This window comes from Osmerus mordax, chromosome 28 (assembly GCF_038355195.1).
Source record: "Osmerus mordax isolate fOsmMor3 chromosome 28, fOsmMor3.pri, whole genome shotgun sequence".
NCBI lineage: Eukaryota > Metazoa > Chordata > Actinopteri > Osmeriformes > Osmeridae > Osmerus > Osmerus mordax.
The window spans coordinates 3,680,965-3,702,396 of record NC_090077.1 but is presented as its reverse complement, the minus strand read 5'-3'; the positions used below and the strand labels follow the sequence as shown (position 1 = coordinate 3,702,396).

Here is a 21,432-nt window from a genome sequence, read left to right as displayed (position 1 = left end):
ATCTGCAAAGGATTCATTTATGGTACTTATATGGGATTTATTTGCACTGCGCTGGCCAACACTTGGCATGCATAGAGCAGTCAGACGCTCTCTCCTCTCTGACCACCTCCGAGCTCTGCACTGTATTAACTTAAATTAAACTAAAATGTCAAGTTAGGCTGACCAAAAAAGAAAGGTGAAAAATGGGTCTATTAGCATCTCGTTACTGGCCCAGGAGGAGCAGGGATAATCATTTCCTGGGCTATTTTAGTCCAGACATTTGACTGTGAGTCCTCATAAATGGGGAGAGGGAGACGGTCTCTCTAACTTTTTGCTCCCCTCTCTCTCTCTCTCTCTCTCTCTCTCTCTTTCTTTCTTACTCTCTCAATCTCCAATTTCCCTATCCTCCCTTTCCAAAAATCTGCATTCAGATCTCTCCCTCTGTCTCACCTTATTCAAAGTATATGTGATGTTGTCAAATTACACTGGGCCGAGCCCCAAATACCATCTTAATTACAATGCAGTGATGCAGATCTAATTGCTCAGTATTAATAATCACTTATCGACCGAGGATGAGAGTTAAATCAGATAGCAACAAGAAGCAAGGAACCGTTGGTGTAGATAGCAACAAGAAGCAAGGAACCGTGGTGTCTTTATTAGGAGAAGCTATTGCACCGGTATTGTCATTAGTCATCCTTAAAGGTCACTTGTCTGAAAAATCGTATTCATTATGCCACAAAATGGTATAATGTGAATTTGAGTGACTTGCTTTGTTGTCATAAACATAGACAATTACTTCAGGATACTAAAGGTAAACAACATTACCCATGATGCCCACATTCAGAATTCAGAGATGTAGAAGGAAGGTGAGTGGGGGAGGGAGGGGAGGGGGCAGATGGAGGGAGGGAGGAGTTCCTACAACAGATGACTCTGTAAAGTGGTCCTCCCCTTCCTCCGCATTGATCAGGTCATTCTTGCTCTTTTTGGCTCTTTTTAACACTGAAAGAATATGAAGCAGGCACATGTGTCATTATGCAAGCAAAGGATTTGGATGTAGCCATCACACAGGGATATATGAGTTCATATCAATAACATTTGGGATCGATATAGCTCAGTGGTTGGACATTTGACTGCGGATCTGAGGTTCAAATCCCTTGACTCTGCGCCAAAGCCTCTGTTCAAGGAACACATTATCATGGGACTTCATCCGTAGACACAGTAAGAGATGAGACGGAGGACGTAAGAGAGAAAAGCTCTCCAGACAACCAGCTCCACACCTCCCACTGCCCTCTAGTTAGCATGCCACCCAGGCACCATGATCGCTCTGGGGCTTGGCTCCAGCTCAGAGCCCTTAGCCTGCCTGAACAGAGGCTCCCTGGAGAGCAGCCAGACTGGCAGGGCCCTCTCCTACCGGGAGTCCACAGGCCTCACCTGGGTTGTTCTGTTTCCTCTTGTACCAGGCCCCGTCCATGGGCGACTTCTCCTCCGCGTGCTTGTCCTCCTCCGCCAGCATGACCTCCTCTGGAACACATACACGCACGCACACACACGCACACACACGCGCGCACACACACACACACGCATCAGGGGGCCTCCTGACTTGTACGACATAACTCGAACGAGAAGTCAGTGCACCATGGAGACGGCGATGCCGCTGTTGTATTTACTCAGAGATTGTGTTCGCGCAGATTCTTTTTATCGTCACAAATGAGGAGAGATAAATAGAGAGAGAGAGATAGAGAGAGAGATAGAGAGAGATAGAGAGAGAGATAGAGAGAGATAGAGAGAGTTGGGCCTGACCTGCCTTGCAGATCCACTCCAGGTAGCCTGTCAACTCTCGCTCGATCTGCTGCTGCCTCCGCAGCTTCAGGAACTCCTGCCTCTTCTCCACACGTTCACGCTCCTTGGCAAACTCCCTGCACGCACGCACACGAACACACACACACATGCATGCACACACGCGCAAGGACACAATTATGGTTAAGAAGTCTACATACTGAAATAAGAGAAATGGTTGTTTCTGTCACCCACCCCACCATGTATAATACTTCAAAATACAACATATTTCATCTTATATATTTTATTACCCTAACGACGACAGGGTTAGGATACTGAGATTAAATGAAAAGGAAGGAAACACTGTCATTAACCTGCAATGCACCATGAGCCTCCACAGGCCCACAGATGGACCCCATCTCATGGATATAGTCACTAAGTCTAAAGGGACCAATTGATCTTCCCTTCCACTCCCACAGTATCTCTGTGTGGTGCTGGCTGCTTGAGCCAAGCAAACAAGAGAAGCAGGAACAAAGAAGAGAGAGAGAGCGAGAGAGAGCGAGAAGGAGAGTGAGAGACGAGAGATGAGAGAGGAGAGAGAGAGAGAGAGAGAGAGAGAGAGAGAGAGAGAGAGAGAGAGAGAGAGAGAGAGAGAGAGAGAGAGAAGAGAGAGAGAGAGAGAGAGAGAGAGTGAGAGAAAGCTCACACAAGAGAGAGACAAAAAGAAGGCTCGAACAAGAGAAAGACAGAGAGAGAGAGAGAAAGCTCAACCAAGGGATAGAGAGAGAGAGAGAGAGAGAGAGAGAGAGAGAGAGAGAGAGAGAGAGAGAGAGAGAGAGAGAGAGAGGGAGAGATGGAGCGAGACAGAGAATGGAGGGATCCCCTCCCTGAGCAGCCCGCCCCCTCAGCTCAGACTGAGCCAGGCTGTGATTGTCTTCTCTCCCACACAGGGCTGGGGGAAGCTCCTTCCTGCATTGCAGTGGCTGTCTGCCTGTGTGTGTGTGTGTGTGTGTGTGTGTGTGTGTGTGTGTGTGTGTGTGTGTGTGTGTGTGTGTGTGTGTGTGTGTGAGAGAGAGAGTGTGTGTGGTGGGTGAATGCATGTGTCTATTTGGTGGGGGAGTGTATGTGTGTGTGTGTGTGCAGGTATCTGTGTATTGTGGTGGGGTGTACAGCATGTGTGTGTGTGTGTGTGTGTGTGTGCAGGGGTGGTGGCAGTGAGGAATCCCAGCCCCTCTGCGGTCCCACGCATCCCCTGAGGCGATTGAGTCAAACCACTCTTCGATATGGACACACCACACACACACATCAAACACACACCCAGAACCTTAACTCAGACCCACTTACACACTGACACTGTCCATAATAGACTCTCTGAATGCAATGTGAAGGGAGAAAACGACTCTGCAACCTAAAACAATTCTACGAAGCACATACTGGAGCACACAAACAGTTCTGTATACTATTTCAAATGCATAAACACACAATCCAAATGATCCACTGTGTGAGAACATGGACCAGGCATTGGTTTCGTCCATCTAGGTCCTGATGTGTCGTCCCAGACGACCTACGACATCCAAAAGGAGCGGGATGAGGGCTAATGACACACAACCCGTAGTGAGGATGAGAGCGGCGGATGTCTTCAGACTGAGAGCCGCAGAGGGGGCCCATTGATCCGAGCAGTGTGAGCGGGAGGCGGCTCACAGCGTGACCCTCCGCCACACAGAGGTGCTCTGCACGTCATCATGGGCGGCCCGGGGAGGGAGGGAGGGAGGAAGGGAGGGAGGGAGGGAGGGAGGAGGGAGGGAGGGAGGGAGGGAGGGAGGGAGGGGAGGGAGGGGAGGGAGGGAGGGAGGGAGGGAGGGAGGGAGGGAGGGAGGGAGGGAGGGAGGGAGGGAGGGAGGGAGGGAGGGAGGGGGTGTGGAATACGAGAAGCAAAAGAAAAAACATCAAGAAAGAATAAAAGAGAAAGAAGGAGAAAAGAAAGATGGAGAGAGAAGTAGTGCTGGAAAAGAGAGAGAGAGAGAGACAGGCACACAAAGAGAAATTGAAAGAGAGCAGCATGACAGCATGCCTCAAGTGTGTGTGTGCGTGTGTGTGTGTGTGTGTGTGTTTGAGGCATACTGTCAGCATGAGTTTCTGGTTGAGCCACAGAGCTTCAGTCAGCTCATGGAAACCCCACAGACAGCGGCCAATGGAGAGAACGGGGAAGGACGGGGCCTAGCGATGAAAGAGATGACCATCCTCCACACACACCCACCACACAGACGCACACGCCCCACCTCACCCAGCCCCACCCCCTGGAGGCTGGCCTTTAGAGGCTGACAGCACCCCAGCAGGCTGCATCTGTGACCTTTCACCCCCCAAAAGCCCCCACCAAAGCCCCCCCCACCTTGCAGTTGGCGTGGTGACACACACCAGCGAGGGGACCCAGAATCAACAAACATCCCTGGGAGAGAGCCGCCCTCCCCCGAAAAAAAAAAACGTACAAACAAAAAAACGTCTACCTGAATCACCAGTCACTCTCCAGCTCTCCTTGGGAATACATCCTTGGGAACACATCCAATTATTTGCAGTGGATTTTCCACAGACAGAGAAGTGTTGTGGCGTCTTTGTGTGGTGTGGTGACTCCTGAGGATTATGCACATTATTATGCAAATGTTCCCCTAAGCGAAATGTCTTTGAGAGACTCACCTTGAACACAAAGTAAGAGCTAAATGATTGGATTTCACGCCCACCCGCCAGACCGCAGGAGAAACAGTAACTCCTCAGGAAGGGCAGAGGGACTACTTCTTCAGAGTGAAGGGGCACTGATACACACATTAATGGCCCGGGCCAAACCCTGGGACTGCTTTACTCTTAATAGACAAACTGAGATGAACATAAAGCCTTTGCTGCAGCTCCGCTACAGCAGGTGTGGAGGGAAGTAAAAGTCTGAAATGGAAAAGATCAAGTGTGAAAAAGGTTGAGTGGAACAATGAGAGTGAGAGAGAGACATAGAGAGAGACATAGAGAGAGAGAGAGAGAGAGAGAGAGAGAGAGAGAGAGAGAGAGAGAGAGAGAGAGAGAGAGAGAGAGTGAAAAGAAAGAGAGAGTGAGAGAGAGCAGCAAAGCCATTTGGGTAAAGCCGCTAGTGAGAATTAGATTCGCTTTCCGAGAAGTAATAAATTCAACTCCCGATAGCAGTGAGAGTGGAACATAGTACACCACAGAGCACTCATCGGGACGTCACTAATTAGAGTGTGTGTGTGTGCCCTGTGTGTACATTACGTGTGGGCTTGCATGTGTATCACTAAAACAAGAGGAATGAGATCTCACTCCAGATTTACACAATGGTGGCACAATGTTTTACCGTGCTGAAAGGTTTGCTTGACATGGATTATATGGACGGTGTGTGTGTGTGTGTGTGTGTGTGTGAGAGTGTGTGTGTGAGGAACACTCACCCTGACAGGACGCCCAGCACCAGGTTGAGCATGAAGAAGGAGCCGATGATGATGAGAGGGATGAAGTAGAGCCAGTTCCACGTGTTCCCCGAGGCATCGTTGGCCTGCACCCACACACACACACACACACACACAGGCACGCACACACATGGGCACACACAAGGGAAAAAGGGTCACCGTCGGTTTATTCAAAACACACAGCGTGTTGTTTGCCAACAAGAACATCAGTGTTCTGTGTTGTCGACACTTCCATCGTGCACCACAAAGAGCACCTGGGTGCTCACTTCCACTCTCCAAAGTGACAGCCATGCATGCTCGAGATCTATTGAGTCCTGCGCGCCTGCTGAATATGCAACATCAGAAATAAATCTCCCGGTGGACTCAAGACGTAGTGCCTTCCGGATGGATCATCAGCAACGGAGAGAAATGAAACTTTTTTTCCAACCAGGGCAGGATTATTCTAATGTAGGGAATCACACCTCAGGCAGTCAGACAAGATAGTTCTACAGCCCCCCCCCCGCCCTCCCCCCCCCACGCCCAGCCCCCTGGCTGATCCCACTGTCAGATTCATGGGGTGATGGTAAGAGAGAACAGGAGAAGTGCTGGGCTTCATGAGGCGTGTAACCCTTTACAAGGCCCAGATCCTCTCTCGCCCGTCCCCGCTCTCCATTATCTGCTGTCTGTAATTGCACCAGAGGCCTGGGGGGTGCTGAGTCGGCAGGACAAAACACCCCCCCCCCCCCCCCCCCCCCCCCGAAACGCACACACGTGTCCGCGCGCGCACACACACACACAAATGCACGCACGCGTCAACACACAAACGAGCACGTACACGAACATAGATACACGCACAAGCGCACGCATCTACCCCCTCTCCTATCATCCGTTGACTCGACAGTAGCCAGTCCATTGAATAAACCGCAACCTAATGGCCTGGTCCACCACCACCACACACACAGGCACACATTCAACTCCTCCATCCTGATAGCTAGGAAGGTTCTAGTCAATAGCTTCCTGACATTCTCTTGGCGCCTCAGAGGTTTCCAGAAAGATGTCGCATTCAGCTCTGCCACAGACATATGGGAGGCTGAAGGCTCCTGGAAAATACGTCCACCTTTCTGATACCCTCACGCCCCAAATCTGCAAACAAGAGCAAATACTTGGAGCGGCGGAGAGAGGGGAAACCAGAGGGGCTTAATAGAGAAATGGTTTTACTGCCGTAACCAACACCATCCCCAACTCCCCAACGGGAGCCAATAAAAACTGCATGAGCTTCAGGGGAGAGGAAGGTGGAGGGGGCGTAAGGGGAGCGGGGGGGACTAAACCAATATCTGGAGTGTCTGTCTGGCGCCTTAGCTCTGGATTAGATCTGTATGTCATGGTGACATCCTGCAGCCAGTCGTTTACACACACACACACACACACACACAAACCACACACACACAACACACCAACACCAAACAGAAGTTGGTGATGGTGTGGATATCTATACTGGTATTGGTGCAAGCAACTTAACCAGGCTGCTGTTCCTCCATCGAGTGCACTAAAAATAAAGGGCTGTGGCTGAGGAAGGCATATTGACCCAAAGTTCTAGTGTCCAGGATAACAGGATTAAGTGGGAGAGAGCCGGGGCTGGTTGGCAGGCTGGAGGGGGAGTTGGGTTGCCATTATCCCCCTTCTAGAGCGCTCAGGCCCATTCTTCTTCATCAGGTCCCCCAGGGAGCGGGGGCTCTGCCAGGACTGGAATTTTACACAGACTGAAAAGACAGGATCTATGAAGGCTTGGCTTTGGGAACATAGTGCACCAGCATAGGACAGTTCGTAGCTCCCTCCTAGTAGGTTACTGGCAGTGACGATAGATGATTTTCAATTGAGAGTTATTTTACTGGCACGGATTTAAAGCTTTTTTGTAATTATTATTCCAGCACCCAAGACATCAGACGGTCTTTCCATTTTTGCTGATTCCCCTTCCTTTTGAAGTTCAGAGCTGACAATTGGTTTCAGTCATCAGATTTCAGGACCATGGACAGTAACCACACACCTTCACCCCAATCCCCATTTCCTGCCTTTCCAGTCATTTCCGCAACACACCCAGACACTCTGCCGCGCTCCTCATGGCTTCCTCGTCCATCACTGCTCCCTCAGGGGCTATGTTTAAACATTAACCAGTGATTCATCAATACAGCAATCAGGCCAACCAAGCTGGCGAGGTGTCAGAACTACACGCACGCACGCACGCACACACAGGTTGATATGGAGGAGAATAGAGGAAATAAACACAGGATGCAGGATGCATTGTGGTACTGCCAAATCCACAGCAAGGCTAATCTAATAGTACACCATTTGTCACAATGACCTTGCTTCCCAAAAGTGACAGGAGGGGCCAGAGAGCCTATAGAGGCCCATTTCACTGTCAGTGCATTATCTGTCGTCAGAGACATCCAGCCCCGGACCTTGAATTAGAGAAGGGAGGGAACCCATCGACAATAGAACAGCCATCAGTCATTAGAGCGAGAGACAATTAGCTTTTATCCCCCGCCTCACCCCCCTCCCTAAAACTGTTACCCTGCAGACAGACATCCAGTCAGCACACTTAACATGGTTATGTAGCCATAGACTTGCAGGATCAATGACAGTCATACACCTCTTGCAATCAAAGACACTAACGCACCAATTACCATCACCGAAACATCTACACCCCACTGGCTTACAGTACAAGCACCTTGTACTTACAGTACAGATTAACTGTCTCTGTGCAAGGATCCTTTGGTTTAGCTTTCAGTTGGTTACAGGTTTAGGTCGGGATTTTTTAGCTTTCAGTTGGTTACAGGTTTAGGTCGGGATTTTTTAGCTTTCAGTTGGTTACAGGTTTAGGTCGGGTCTAGGTGCTGATCCGTGGGCATCTGTTGAGCCCTCTGTGACACTGCTCGTAAAGAAGGGCTCCACAAATCAAATTGGATTCGATTTGATTTGTTGTGGAAATAAACAAAGCAGGGTCAAGATAGTGAACGTCGGAGAGAAGAAGAACCGAGGACTAACAGTCTTCAATCGGAGGGCTGGCTGCTGCGTTTCTGCCCGCTCCCTCCTCCATGTCTCTGGGTCGTAAACATCCTGTTGTCCAGTGCCAGGGTGCCATCAAAAGGCCTGGCAGACAAGCTTATGTTAACAGGTGGTTTGGAAGCCATTTCACCGAGGGGGGGCCAGCGCTGGGCTGGCACCGCTCTGGGACCACTCCCGTGGGCCAAGCTGCCAGTTCGGCGCCTGACCTTTCTCTGGCACTGAGAATACTGTAGGGCTGGGCTGGGCTGAGCAGGGAAGGAAGGCAGGGCAGGGCAGGGTAGTTTGTCTGCTTGTTTGTCTGCCTGCCTGTCTGCCTCTCTTTCTGTTTTTTCTGCTTCCCTCCCCACTAGTCAGCTCTTTGAGATGGTCTCCGAATGCCAATGCTGTTCCAGACTCTCCTCACAACATGGACAAACAAACACACAACGTTTTTCCTCAAACAGCTGCAGCGTGCAACAAAAAACAACGATGGAATTCCTCTGCTTGCAGGGTCGACGAGCCCCCCTACAGACCATGGGAGATACAGAAGAGAGATACTTTCGAGTCGTAAACATCAATTTGATGTCATTTAGATTTTCAGTTTGTTAGTTATACGTGTTTCAGGGTTGTCAGTATGGGACTGTAAAGCTTTCTAACTCCCAGTCTGGTCTGAATCCTGTCCGCGGGACCGAGGTCTGATCGCAGCCAGATGGATGGCCGATCTGATGAAGTCAACACACGCCCCTTAACGACAGGAAATGAAACAGACTACCAGAGCCACCCCTCGACTTCCATATTTCAATCAGACACCACCAATCATATTCCAAAAGGTCAACATCCACCCCATTCCCCCCCCACACCCCAACCCCCCCCCCCCCCCCCCCTCCCCCCCCCAACCCTGAGCGCACATTATCTGCCTGTCAGTCAGGCTGGGACAGATGAGACAGGGATGGATGGAGGAATGATCTCAACCTGCCCGTCGTCTACCCCGAGGCTAATCTGGATTAACGGCGTCGACTAATGGGATTATCCATCATACGCCTGATACTGACTGAGGCCAGAACGCAGCATCTGCCCCTGATGTCAGACGTGAGGACAATAATCTGGACCCGGAGGTACCCGGGGACCTGATCAAGCCGTACTGATCTGTCCTAAAACGACTCATCGAGCCTCCGATCATCACACATCCCCCGTTCACTTCAGTGCTAATTGTCTGAATTGGATTGGAGCAGACTTGCAGGAGTCAAGCAGCCGATTCGAATCCATCTGTCTTGGATTCACCAGACTGCCCTCCCCAGCTTCGAGACAGAGCCTAGTCTCTACGACAAGAGCTCGCTTCGCTAAGACATCCCCAGCATTTAGACCGAGCCCCTCTGTGCCAGTGGGAGGGGGGGGAATGCCTCGTGAGCTAGCAAGCCCTCCTCTGCAGGTGGGCTCCACGTCCCTCTCTGCCAGTGTCAGGGCGTCATGTTGGCAGCTCCAGGCAAGAGAGGAGCTGGCATATGCTGCCTCTTATCAGGCCTGGCAGAAGTGGGCACCAAGCAGAAAGAACACAACGCGTTGGTCGATTTCGGAGAAAAAATCCGTAGACCTATATATCTGAAATATAGCTCCTACTTGGTGTGGAAAAAAAGGCCTTCCATTATTTATGGATAGAGATGGGTTCTGAAAACTCGGGTCCTACCCACAGCCATGGGGAGTAGTGAATCATGGTGGTTCGACAGATCTCGCTGCTGAATCGAATGTTCATGTCCTCAGAACACCCCGAGAAGTCCCACTGCAACACTGCACACTGCCAGCCTCCAGTATTATAGTAAACACAGTTTGTCACTAGCCCTCGGGAACAGACTGCCAATATAGGACATCAAAGACACAAGCAGCATTTTATTCCTCTATTTCAGCAGACTATTGACTGATACAATTCCTTCTTAGAGTCTATACTACAACATCACACGATGATCTTCAACCCGCTGGAACCATTCAATATTTCATGCTGTTACATAATCCCTTCCTCTGCTTGATGTAATTGCCACTTTTATGCAAATGTCCCAATTCTGATTGGTTTTAAAAGCTCCACTCAGATCCTAGAGGGAATTAACCCAGTGACTCACACGGCAACCGGCTCAACGGCCGTGAAAGCTATACTTCCAGTGGAGGACAAGCCGCTGTGATGAAGAGGACCACCAGTTATCATCTAGCTCTCGAAGACCCCAGTGCATATCAAACAGACTCAGTAACACATCCCTTGAGTAGTTCAGCGTCCATCATCAATCAAATCCATGATGGATTCCCATCCATGACATTCACATTTTATATTTAGTCATTTAGCAGACGCTCTTATCCAGAGCGACTTACAGTAAGTACAGGGACATTCCCCTGAGGCAAGTAGGGTGAAGTTCCTTGCCCAAGTACACAACGTCTTTCTGCACGGCTGGGATTTGTACCGGCAACCTTCTGATTACTAGCCCAATTCCCTAACCGCTCAGTCACCTGACTCCCTAGTGTGTGTTAGATTGCATCTCAGTTCTGCGTCAAAGCCAGTAAATCGTGGGCGTGCTTTGGGGGGGGGGGGGGGGGGGGGAGTTTTGGTGAAGCCCTGCTGACTCACGTTGTAGAGGATGTCCACCCAGCCCTCCATGGTGATGCACTGGAAGACGGTGAGAATGGCAAACAGGATGTTGTCGAAGTTGGTGATGCCGTAGTTGGGGCCTAGCCAGTACTCCTGACACAGGGTGCCGCTGGGGCAGGTCCTGGCTGGGTTCTCCAGTCCACAGGGGAAGTCTGCCATCTGCTCACCTGTGACACACACACACACAAGAATACCACACGCACACAATAAGAACACAAAGTCATGTACACACCAACATCCTGGATTCAAGCGTTTGCCCAATGATGACATGCTATGGACATCTGCGGACGATAAAACAAATGAGAGTGCCTACCGGTGTCATTCCTGAAGCAGGTCCGGTGAAACTTGCCCATGTAAAAGTCCAAGCCGATAATGGCAAACATGAGGATGGCAAAAAACAGCAACATGCCTATCTGCAGCAAAGGCACCATGGCTTTCATAATGGACTTCAACACCACCTGAAGACCTGGCACACAGAAACACACGTTCAAACGGATCCATTTATTCTGGCCGTCCATATGACGTGTTGAACCTGCAGAGGAACCTATTTCAAAAGTGGAAGACTTACTCGGGATTCCAGACACCAGTTTGAGAGGTCGTAAGACTCTGACCGCCCTCAGTGTTCGTAAATCAAAGTCGGCCCCGGCCGTGGCCAGAATCCTGTCCGCAAACAACGAGAGCATCTGGTTAATGTTTATATGGACAGCACGCCTAAATCTTAATCCACAAACTCAAACACACCAACGACACACGAAACATCTTCGACGGTCGACGTAAAATGAGCCCATTCCTCAACCGTACAGCATCTTCAAAGTGTCATATTTTGCCTGGAATTTTGGCTACAGAAATCCCTTCATAGAATTGAAATTGCTATTCGTGACGACCGTCCACTACATGTGCTCATAGAGAATCTGTAGCACGAGTCAGGAATACGTAACTATGATACTGAGACTCAAAGCCAATCAGCCTGTAGAATGGAGGAGAAAATAAATGATTTCACACGCATGTTGGTATGCAGAGAGTGTACCATCCAACACTGAGAGACCAAACAGCTCTTAGGTAAAAAAAAGTTGTATTTGGGTCTCCGCTTTCCCTTGGCTTGAATATGAAGAACCTTGTGTTAAGCTGTGTGTGTATGTGTGTGTATCTGAATGTTGGGTGCACAGTATGTGTGTGTGTGTGTCTTCCTCATGGCAGGGTTCTGGCTGAGCTGTTGAACTGCATCTCGTCACCCTCCTGGGGTCTGCATCGTTAACACACTCCTGCCGAAAACCTTGTCCACCTTGTTAACAGTCATCTGACCGCGCTCCAGTCTCAGAGAGAAGTATGTTCGTGTACGTGTGGGGGGGTGGGGGGGGTGGGGAGTTAGTGGGAACAACGAGGAGGAAGGGTGGATGTGCATGAATACATTTGCCTCTGCCTCCGGAGTCAGTCTCTCTCTCTCTGTTTCTATCTCATTCTCTCTGTTTGTCTCCCCCCACTCTATCACTCCCTCTCCTTCTCCCCTCTCCCTCTCCCTCTCCCTCTCTCTCTCTCTCTCCCTCTCCCTCTCCCTCTCCCTCTCCCTCTCCCTCTCCCTCTCCCTCCCTCTCTCTCTCCCTCTCTGTGTAGCAGCTGAGCCCAGGGGATCAGGCCAGCAGTCTGGACTGTCTCTGGTAGTGTGGAGCCACAGCCGGCTGGGAACACTGACACAGACAAACAGAACGTCTGGGAGGTACCGCTCTGCACTCAAATGAGCGGAAGAATGTTGGCTCTGGGAACAACAGAAAACCCAGAGTGGGGGCTATCCTAGGCTAAAGGCCGGGGGGGGGGGGGGGGGGGGGGGTTTGGGGGGTTTGTGGCAGGACAAGAGTAGAGGGATAGTGAAGTGCTCAGATATGTGCTTCAGTGAACCAAACAGACCGCGACTTGACACGATCGGTCGGAAATGAACGTTCCCACAAAAAAAAGGGCTATCGAATGACAGACCGAGCTTGCATCGTCGGCAGGCCTAACTCCCGATTCAAGGGGCATTTCAAAATGGCGACCGGCTTATTCAAATCTAGCTCTCCGTGATAATCAGGTGAGGGGGGGTTTTTCTTTCGCTAGATTCACTGCAGGGTGGCGAAAACCTATAATTGCTTTGTTTCATTCCATTCAAAGGGTAATTCCCTGTCCTCACTCCAGGATGGTAATTAATCCAGGCATACAGATGCATTCCCTGATGGGTTGAGCTAATTGCAAGGGAAAGAATGACGAAGTGAACTGAATCACCTTTTTCCACCTCAAGCGGACAAAAACAACACATATCTGAAGCCGGGAGCAGGGTGGAGCTCCATTACCCTGCTGTTGGACTCAATCTCGGTGAAATAACACCGTCTCCTCGTGAACTGGCTCGCTAGTCTAATGCTCCAGACTGCAGCTGCCTGGCATTGTGAAATATAGATCACTTATCTCCTCTGAAATGAGCCTCCCTAAATTCCCTCCCTCCCTCCCTCCCTCCCTCCCTCCCTCCCTCCCTCCTTCCCTCCCTGTCTGCTTTCCTGCCTTCCTGCAGTGTCGTCTGTGCGTCCCCCCCCCGCTGACAGAAAAGCGAAAGGCCTCAGGTCTTCAGCAGTATTCTCCTGAATCATTCACAGAAAGAACAAGCGTGTCGCATACAAATCCTGGTATTCCAGCTGTGGCTTGTTTTTTTTGTTGCTTCGCTCCAGAATCCAACCCTGAGCTATCAAGTTGGATTTTGGCAGTCAGACAAATGAACCAGGTCTCATATGACAAAACAACAGTGCAGGTTGTGTAGTGTAACGCCAACAGGAGGAAGACAGGGGCCAAGAATTCATATCCGGCAACCTGCAAAGAAAACAGGAGCCAGTGTGTCTTCTGCGTGTGCATGTGAGAAGTGTGGGTGCATGTGTGTGTTTGTGTACGGGTGTGTGTGCGTGTGTTTGTGCGCGCGTGTGTGTGGGTGCATGAATTTCCCCATTCGGGCTCATACTGGATAACAATGTGCAGAGGGCTCTGCACGATGCCTGCCTTGTTTGGCGCCATTTAGCTGGGTCAGAGACTGCCGTGTCTCTAACCCCACTTAAGTCAGCAAGGGGGGGGGGGGGGGGGGGGGGGGGGGGGGGGCACATTTAGGGCAGTCCGCACGGTGCCAGCCAAAGGCTTTAGCACGTTGCCCCACATCACTGAGCAGTGAGAATTCAGAACAAACGCTCTTTCCCAAAGGGCTTATTGCCACTGTACGAGACCTGCAGTGTCCCACAGCCTTTCTGTCTACCAAACTGATAGCACCATAAGTCAACTTCAGCTTTTTATTAAATTAAATTCTATAAACCTAGCTCAGCAGACCCTCAAATGAATGGCGGTCCACCAAAATTGCTGAAATGAGAAACAGACACAGCATTTGCAAAATAACTGAATATTTATGATCGGTTTTTTTTCCCGCCCTCTTGCCAGGCTTACCTAAATGAACGACTGATTTATGCCATTTCCTGTTGGTGGGGGACGTGTGCTTGTTGCTAATCGAAAGCGTTAAATCTGTTCTGAACTCCATGCCGCTCGGCATCAACAATGCTTCAAACGAGTCTTTCTGAGTATTGTCCCCCAGACTCACCTCACTGCTCTGAGAAGCCAGTGCTGCGTTCCACGTGGCCCAACTTGAACAAACAACATCTGGATCAGGCAGGAGAGAACGGCCTATCTCCTACTACCAGAGGCATGTGCTAGGAGATTAGCTACCTAATGGCCCTTCGGATAGTGGTGAGGGACAGCTGTGGGGAGAGACACGTTCTTACTTTCCACAACACTACAGAGTTAGCATTTCTCACACCAGCAGAGAGAGTACCACAGGTCTTTTCTGCAGTAGCCTGCTTGCAGTACAACAACAAACAGCGTGTTGCTTTCAGTTGTTCTTCCAAAATGAAAATTGGATTGCAACTGCATATGAAACAACATGTTTGCTGATGAACTTGTTGCAAATGAAACTAATCAAATCCTAAATGGCTAGATAATTATGCACGGGCCCAATCATCACTCTACAGCGATTCCAAAGGTATTCATCATTCACTGAGCCCAGGGGTTGCGTACCAAGTAATAATGCATTACGCTTGCATACTCAAACAACATAAAAAAAAGAGTAAAAAGTCAAACACATTAGTTTGATTATCAATTAGTCAGCCATGTTTGTTTACAAACACCTCCCCGGAGAAGTCAGAGGGAATAACAGTGTACCAGGCAGTGCTATGTAGCAGCTGACAGCATCAGAAAGCGGGGTCACACAGCCAGGGAGAGGGAGACTGGAGGTGAAGGGTGGCGGGTTCGTTACTATCTTCGCAGGATATTTCGGTCCACTGAGTGGTCTGTGATGAGACAAGTGATAGCTCTGTGTGCACAGTAACTGACAGGTGCTCACATGTCGGTGCTCTGTGAAGAGAGAGAAGAGGGAGGAGGGGAGTAGGAGGCAACAGCCGAGAGATGGATGTCCTGTCTGTCTGGAGACGACAACAATAGATTCGGGATCAAACAATAGGCAGCTCGAACCACAGCTACATTGGATGTATGCGAGGCAACGATATGGTAACAAAACATACTTTGTTTTCTTCCGAAGCATCTTCAGACCTTTTTCTCAGACGCTTTCATCCAAAGGAATGCATAGCACGCGGGGCATATTTCCTCTTAATTTGCAGTCGGATGTTCCACCACTGAGCTGTACCTTCCTCCAGCCCTCCTCCTACTCCTGAAGTGATTTGTCCGGCTGTCAGGTGTATTTGATACAATGTGGAGTGTAGTCATGGAGAAACCAAGCGCAGCGGCAAGTCGTCCAAACATAAACACTTCGTGAACGATGGATACGGAGTGGAAATAGTCTGATGCATCAAATTTTCACAATTAATCTAATGCAGTTGAGCGTGCAAGGTTTTAGAGAATTGACACAGTCACTGCCTCGGGTAATTTATTATGTTTGTTCAGCTTGGATGAATTATACATTTTCCGATTGCTACTTCTATGTGGAGTAGACTTCAGGTTTGTCTGAGACAAGGCCGTGGATACATGTCTGTACTAACCAGTAGAAGAAGAGATACTTTGGACAGTTATAACCCTGGACTACATCAAACTGTCCAACACTGACATGGTAGACATGTGTCTGATAGAGGCTGAACTGATAATGGGGCATATTAAGAGGCTACTAAAATCCCCACCTGTATATCGCTTTGAATAAAAAGCATCCACAAAAGGAATACATGACATACTATAATGGATGATGAAGATCCAGTAATAACTCTATTTGCACTAACTACATTTAGCACCTTTACAGCAGCTAATTCAGATCATCACAATGGAAAAGGGCAGCATCATCGGTTTCTTGCTACACCAGTGAGCAAAAAAAAAAAAGACTATTTGTTCTAGTGTCGTGTGTGAGAGGATGAAGTGAGCGTTATGAGAGATCACAGGGAGCGTTAGCCGTAAGGGATATGCATCGTTCTCATCGGTTTCACATCGCTTTTAGTCAGCGTACACAAATCTTTAGAGTCCATTAAGCACATCTCCAGTGGAGCTCCCCTCCTTTCCTGGGTGTGTACAATAGGACTCTATAACCCCCGTGCATACACACGCTTGCTGCAGTGCACATTGTTCTGTATATTTAATTCCGATGCGTTTGCACAACACCTCATTCAACGTGCGTTACAACTCTATTATTTGCAGGCCAGGGGACATGCAGTGAGTCAGTAATTACTGAGCACTGGTTCATGCCTGAGCAGAGTCCCAGTACACACCGGAGGAATGAGAAACAGCCCAGGCTCTACTCAGACTGTTCTGTCCATCACCAGCCAGCCAGTCAGCCAACCAGTCACCTAGCCAGCCAGCCAGCAGCACGAAAAACTACAGAAATAGATTTGTCTCACTTCACCTTTGGAATAGAACATCACATCACACACTTAGCAGTCATGATCTTGCATAACTCTAACCAGGGACCTCCATCAGCAGCCTCAGACTACAGGTGACATGCAGAGGAGCCAGCGATGCAGAAGAGATAAACCGCGGGCACACACACACACACTCAGGTCAGGTCAGGGGATTTGAACAACCGTGGGTCTCCTCTCCTAGAGTTTGACACAGTCTGCTCTTCTATGACTTTGGTAATGATAATGTTTCCCTGAGATGATTTTCTAACGGTAATAGATGGGATATTGAGCTGCCATGATTGCGCTGATGGCTGCAGAGCATGTCCTGTAAGCACTTGTATGTCGCCACATCAATATTACAATCTCATAGAGGGATGGTACCCCAGTAAGATTTCTCAATAATCTCCGTTAATGATGGATATCTCAAGGAATACCTCTCATATATTGTCCCATTGTGACTTTCAGTCCTAAGATGTCCTTTCAGATCTAAATGACGACCAAATCCTGGCAGGGAGAACTGGAGGAGAGGAGTGAGAGGCCAAGCAGTGAGGAAGGCAAATGCAGCCGTGTGAAATTGGTGGCTGTGAAGTGAAGGATGAGAGCTGGCGAAAAAAAGCACCTTCTCCTGTTTTATTCATGCTCCGACACTACACCCTCCTGTGGGGGTGACAAAGCAGGTCTGACCACCGACAAATATACTAGGTGACGAGTTGGAGGAGCCTGGTTCATGATGGATCGGTTGAGCCTGGTGGTTGCTTGGGTATAATTCTGCAGGAAAGCTGTGACTCGTTCAGAGTCCTGCGTTTGAAGACGACCCACAATCACAGTTCTATAAAATATTCACTTTATATTAAAAAAAATACATAGTATATTTCTGCGCTGAAGTATTATGATTTCCAGATCAATTCTATAATAATGGCTTTGTTTCCATAAGATAGATTATTGTCATTGTGATATTGTCATTCAACAGTACAGACTGAATGCACATAACAGTGTAATTGAGAGACAAACATGGGTTGCTGCACCCATGTATATATTAAACACAGCCGAAAAGAGAATTGGGCAATGTCATGAAAAATGTAAAGGTTATTATGAAAGCGAGAGAAAAGAGAGAGTGTGAGAGAGAAAGAAAGAGATGGAGACAGAGAGAAAAAGAAAGAGACAGACAGACAGATAAAGAAAGAAAGAAAGAACGAAAGATAAGAGGATGGACAGAGAGGGTTTAGAGAGAGTGACCAAGAGAAGGAGTTGTGGAAAGAGAGAGAGAGAGACGGGGCTCTCCCTGCTGCCTCAGGATGCTGGTGGAGGGGAAAGCCACAGTGGAGACGATGGGAGGCGTCACCATAGAAACAAAGGAGGCTCCGCTGATCTCATTAGAGTGGAGCAGCCGGGAGACCAGGATTCACGAAGCGAGAGGAAGGAGGGAGAGGGAGGGAGAGAGAGAGAGAGGGGAAGAGAGAGAGAGAGAGGGGAAGAGAGAGAGAGAGTAGGACAGAGGGAGGAAGAGAGAGGGAGAGAGGGGAAATGGTTTTCCTTTCCTAATCGAAAGCAGTGATATGAAGAGACTCGGTTGCAGTGTGCCTATGGTTGCATAGCGATCAACAAAACGAGGTGGGCTTCCACACTTGGGATGTGAAATGGAGAGCAAAAAGCCAGAATCCCATTTCTTTGGTGTGGTCGACAAGGTTTGTCTGAGAAAATTCACTCCGATGGTGTGTGGAGGGAAGTCAAAAGGAGACTTCTAGAAATGGAAACTGAATGTCCAGATGAATTGTAACACAACAATTTCCTCACTATGAAGAAAAAATCACGAAATAATGCACAAAAAGGTCAAATAAAGTTGTGAAAGGAGGATATCAGTAAAAAAAAAAGATTATGTATACCATTTCCTTAACCCCCCCCCCCCCAACACTAATCAAGCAATGGAGCAGGAGAGACCATGCTTGCTTGTCTCCATAGCAACCAAAATATCTCACACAAAAGAGCTGTGAGTTTTTAATGACAAACATATGTATTTTGACATATGGATGTGGAGCACTTTTCCAGTGGAATCGCATCTATTTGTGTCTGGGCTGATTGTGTGGTGATAGTCTCAGTGACTGCTCAGTGACTGTCTAGGTAATCATCCCATAATTTCAGGCACCTTTAGCGCGTCATGGTTACTTCGGTTATGGAACGTGGTTTTTCCCATGCATTCCTCAGCAAGCATCTGATTGGTTTGACAACGCAAAGGGGGATGTGCTTGGTAGCGGTAACACTGGAGCAGCACCAAACAGTAAACAGGCTTCCTTCCGTGTGCGGCCAGGCCTCATAGACAAGGTTACCAAATCAACCAGAACCAAAGTCCTTTATATTAGGTACTATTTTATGTTCTTCTGTATTAAAACCTTATATTCAAATAATCTTGTTGTTTGTGTACGTAAGGTCCCTTTGGTGCATTATATCCACCTCGCTCCCAGCATGCAACACAGCCATCGCAGTGATGGGCCGTAAGTGCAGATCAATTATCTGCCTTCAGACAGTGGGGCCAGTGCCAGTATCCATGTAATGGATATCAGGCTCACGTAATGACAGCTCTGGGTCAATAAACTGCGCTCATTTCTATTTGGCAGAAGGACAGGGGTTGATAACATGGCTGAGCAGGTCAAACTAACAGATTCTATAACAATTCTTCATCAAACGTCTCCTGAGGGAGAGTGGCACCTGTCCAAGCTGCGTCCGCAGAATCGCCGACGGGCATTATGTTGATCTCATCCATTACGAGCTACAACGCTACTACGCCGCGTTCATTCAAGCCGAGGGGGGCCCCAAGTGGTGTGTGCCCAGCGTGCCTTTCGGTAGGCTTCGAGTGCGCAGGGAGTGGCGGCAAAGCGGCGTGTCGAGAACCAGCCCCCAGTTGCTCAGAAGAGACAAGTGTCTGGCTCACCACAGGGCCCTCGCACTCCCTGACGACAAGGCCTTCAGATCAATCATCTCCCCAGGGGCGGGCTGGGCGGAGACACCTCCCCCCCCACCCCCCACCCCCCCCGCGCCATCGATCCATGTCTGAGAGAGAGATCAACAGCTACTCCCTCTCCCCAGAAGCAGAAAGCCCCGACTGAAATTTCTGTCTCCTCTCTCCGAAATCCTCTCCTTCCATTTCCTGGGACATTAGAAAAGGCTGAAAGTGTCTGAGGTGAGCTATTCTGGGCAGATGGCCGGTGATTCCTGCTCGCTAACACAGCAAACATGGGTAACAGCTAACTGCGTGCACTCCAGACTTGAACAATGGGCCCAAAGTCTTATCAAACTCTCTTTTGTACTGGTATTTACAGATGGTTTTCCGTAAAACATCTCAAACAAGCCACTAAAACATGAATAATAGCAGTCAAACAGGTCCTTCAGGATGCAGCCCACTGTGACTGATATATTGGCCTCCTTCCATACCTAACTTGTCAACAGCTATAATGCGTCATGTCTCTCCAATCACTTCCTGGTAGAGCAGTTCTCTCAGTCATTTTTTGGCGATGGTGAGCAACACTGTGCTCTAAAACGGATAACAGAATGGTGTACAGAGAAGGGACATCCGCCCTTGTCACACACACACACGTCTACACACAAACAGGCTCATCGCCTTCATACACATCCCAGCTGAGTACAGTGCCCGTGGGACTGCCACTCAGCAAGACGGCTCCAGCCAGCTGGTCCACATGTCACCAGCTCTCTCTCTCTCTCTCTCTCTCTCTCTCTTTCTCTCTCTCTCTCTCTCTCTCTCCCTCTCTCGCGCTCTGTCTCGCTCTCTCTCCCTGAGAGATGCCCTGCCACGCCAGTGCAAACAGTAAGAAAACTAAAACCCAGTGCTGAGTAGCAGGCAACTTCATGACCCTGTAGTATTTAGACAGCATGAAGTAAGATCGACGGTTCCCTTTCCACTCCAGCGCGTGAGGCGATCATCATGCATGGATTCCATGAAAGGCGCATCCAGGTTTGCTATTCATAAAGGATTGTGACCAAATAAAATGACTCCACTTATAAAGAATTGTTCGTGGATTTGGCATGAATGCAGCTGGGAGTTATCTGGTGGGTATCCAACCATGTCAACCATCCAACCATGCATAATAGATGACATTTCATCATTTGTCTACTAACATTATACATGGGTACTGTCATTGTTGGTTAAGAAGAAATAGCGAACAGAAAGAATATGCAAGTTCACAGGGAATATTCTATCAGTAATAGTCCAGCTGGTCAGATTTCACAAAGTGCTTACTAGACATGCTCCCCAGCTATCAGCGCTATCATGGCAGCTCAATATCCCATTTATTACCATTTGAAAATCCCCTTAGGGAAACATTATCATTACCAAAGTCATAGAAGAGCAGACTATGTCAAATGATAGCAGTAAAACAGACCTAAAGACACACTGACATGTTGTATCACTAGATCAGCAAAAAGAATAAGAATACTGCTGATAATCTACCCCAATAAATCTTCCCACCTTAGAAGAAGAAAAATAATTTGGCGAAGCAGGGAGCGGAAAAATGTAGCAATAATGATAGGAATGAGATTATCAATAGGGAACGGAGGGATTATTCACATTTACGTCGACAGTGACAGAAATGTCGCTGTATGCACTGTTATGACGGCTCCCTGTCTGATAAAGACAATAAATCAGTTTAGCAAGGGACTTACAGTGACTCTACAC

At 48.8% G+C, this 21,432-nt stretch overlaps 1 protein-coding gene across 1 annotated transcript in view; it reads right to left on the bottom strand.

Annotated features, from left to right (window-relative positions):
- The window catches only part of cacna1ba (calcium channel, voltage-dependent, N type, alpha 1B subunit, a), a 58,189-nt gene that overhangs the window by 31,209 nt on the left and 5,548 nt on the right, over positions 1 to 21,432 (bottom strand). The window contains 7 exon segments of the mRNA XM_067231315.1: positions 873 to 978; positions 1,411 to 1,500; positions 1,780 to 1,895; positions 5,196 to 5,299; positions 10,843 to 11,030; positions 11,177 to 11,329; positions 11,432 to 11,523. Of these exon segments, the coding sequence (XP_067087416.1) occupies positions 873 to 978; positions 1,411 to 1,500; positions 1,780 to 1,895; positions 5,196 to 5,299; positions 10,843 to 11,030; positions 11,177 to 11,329; positions 11,432 to 11,523 (849 nt within the window).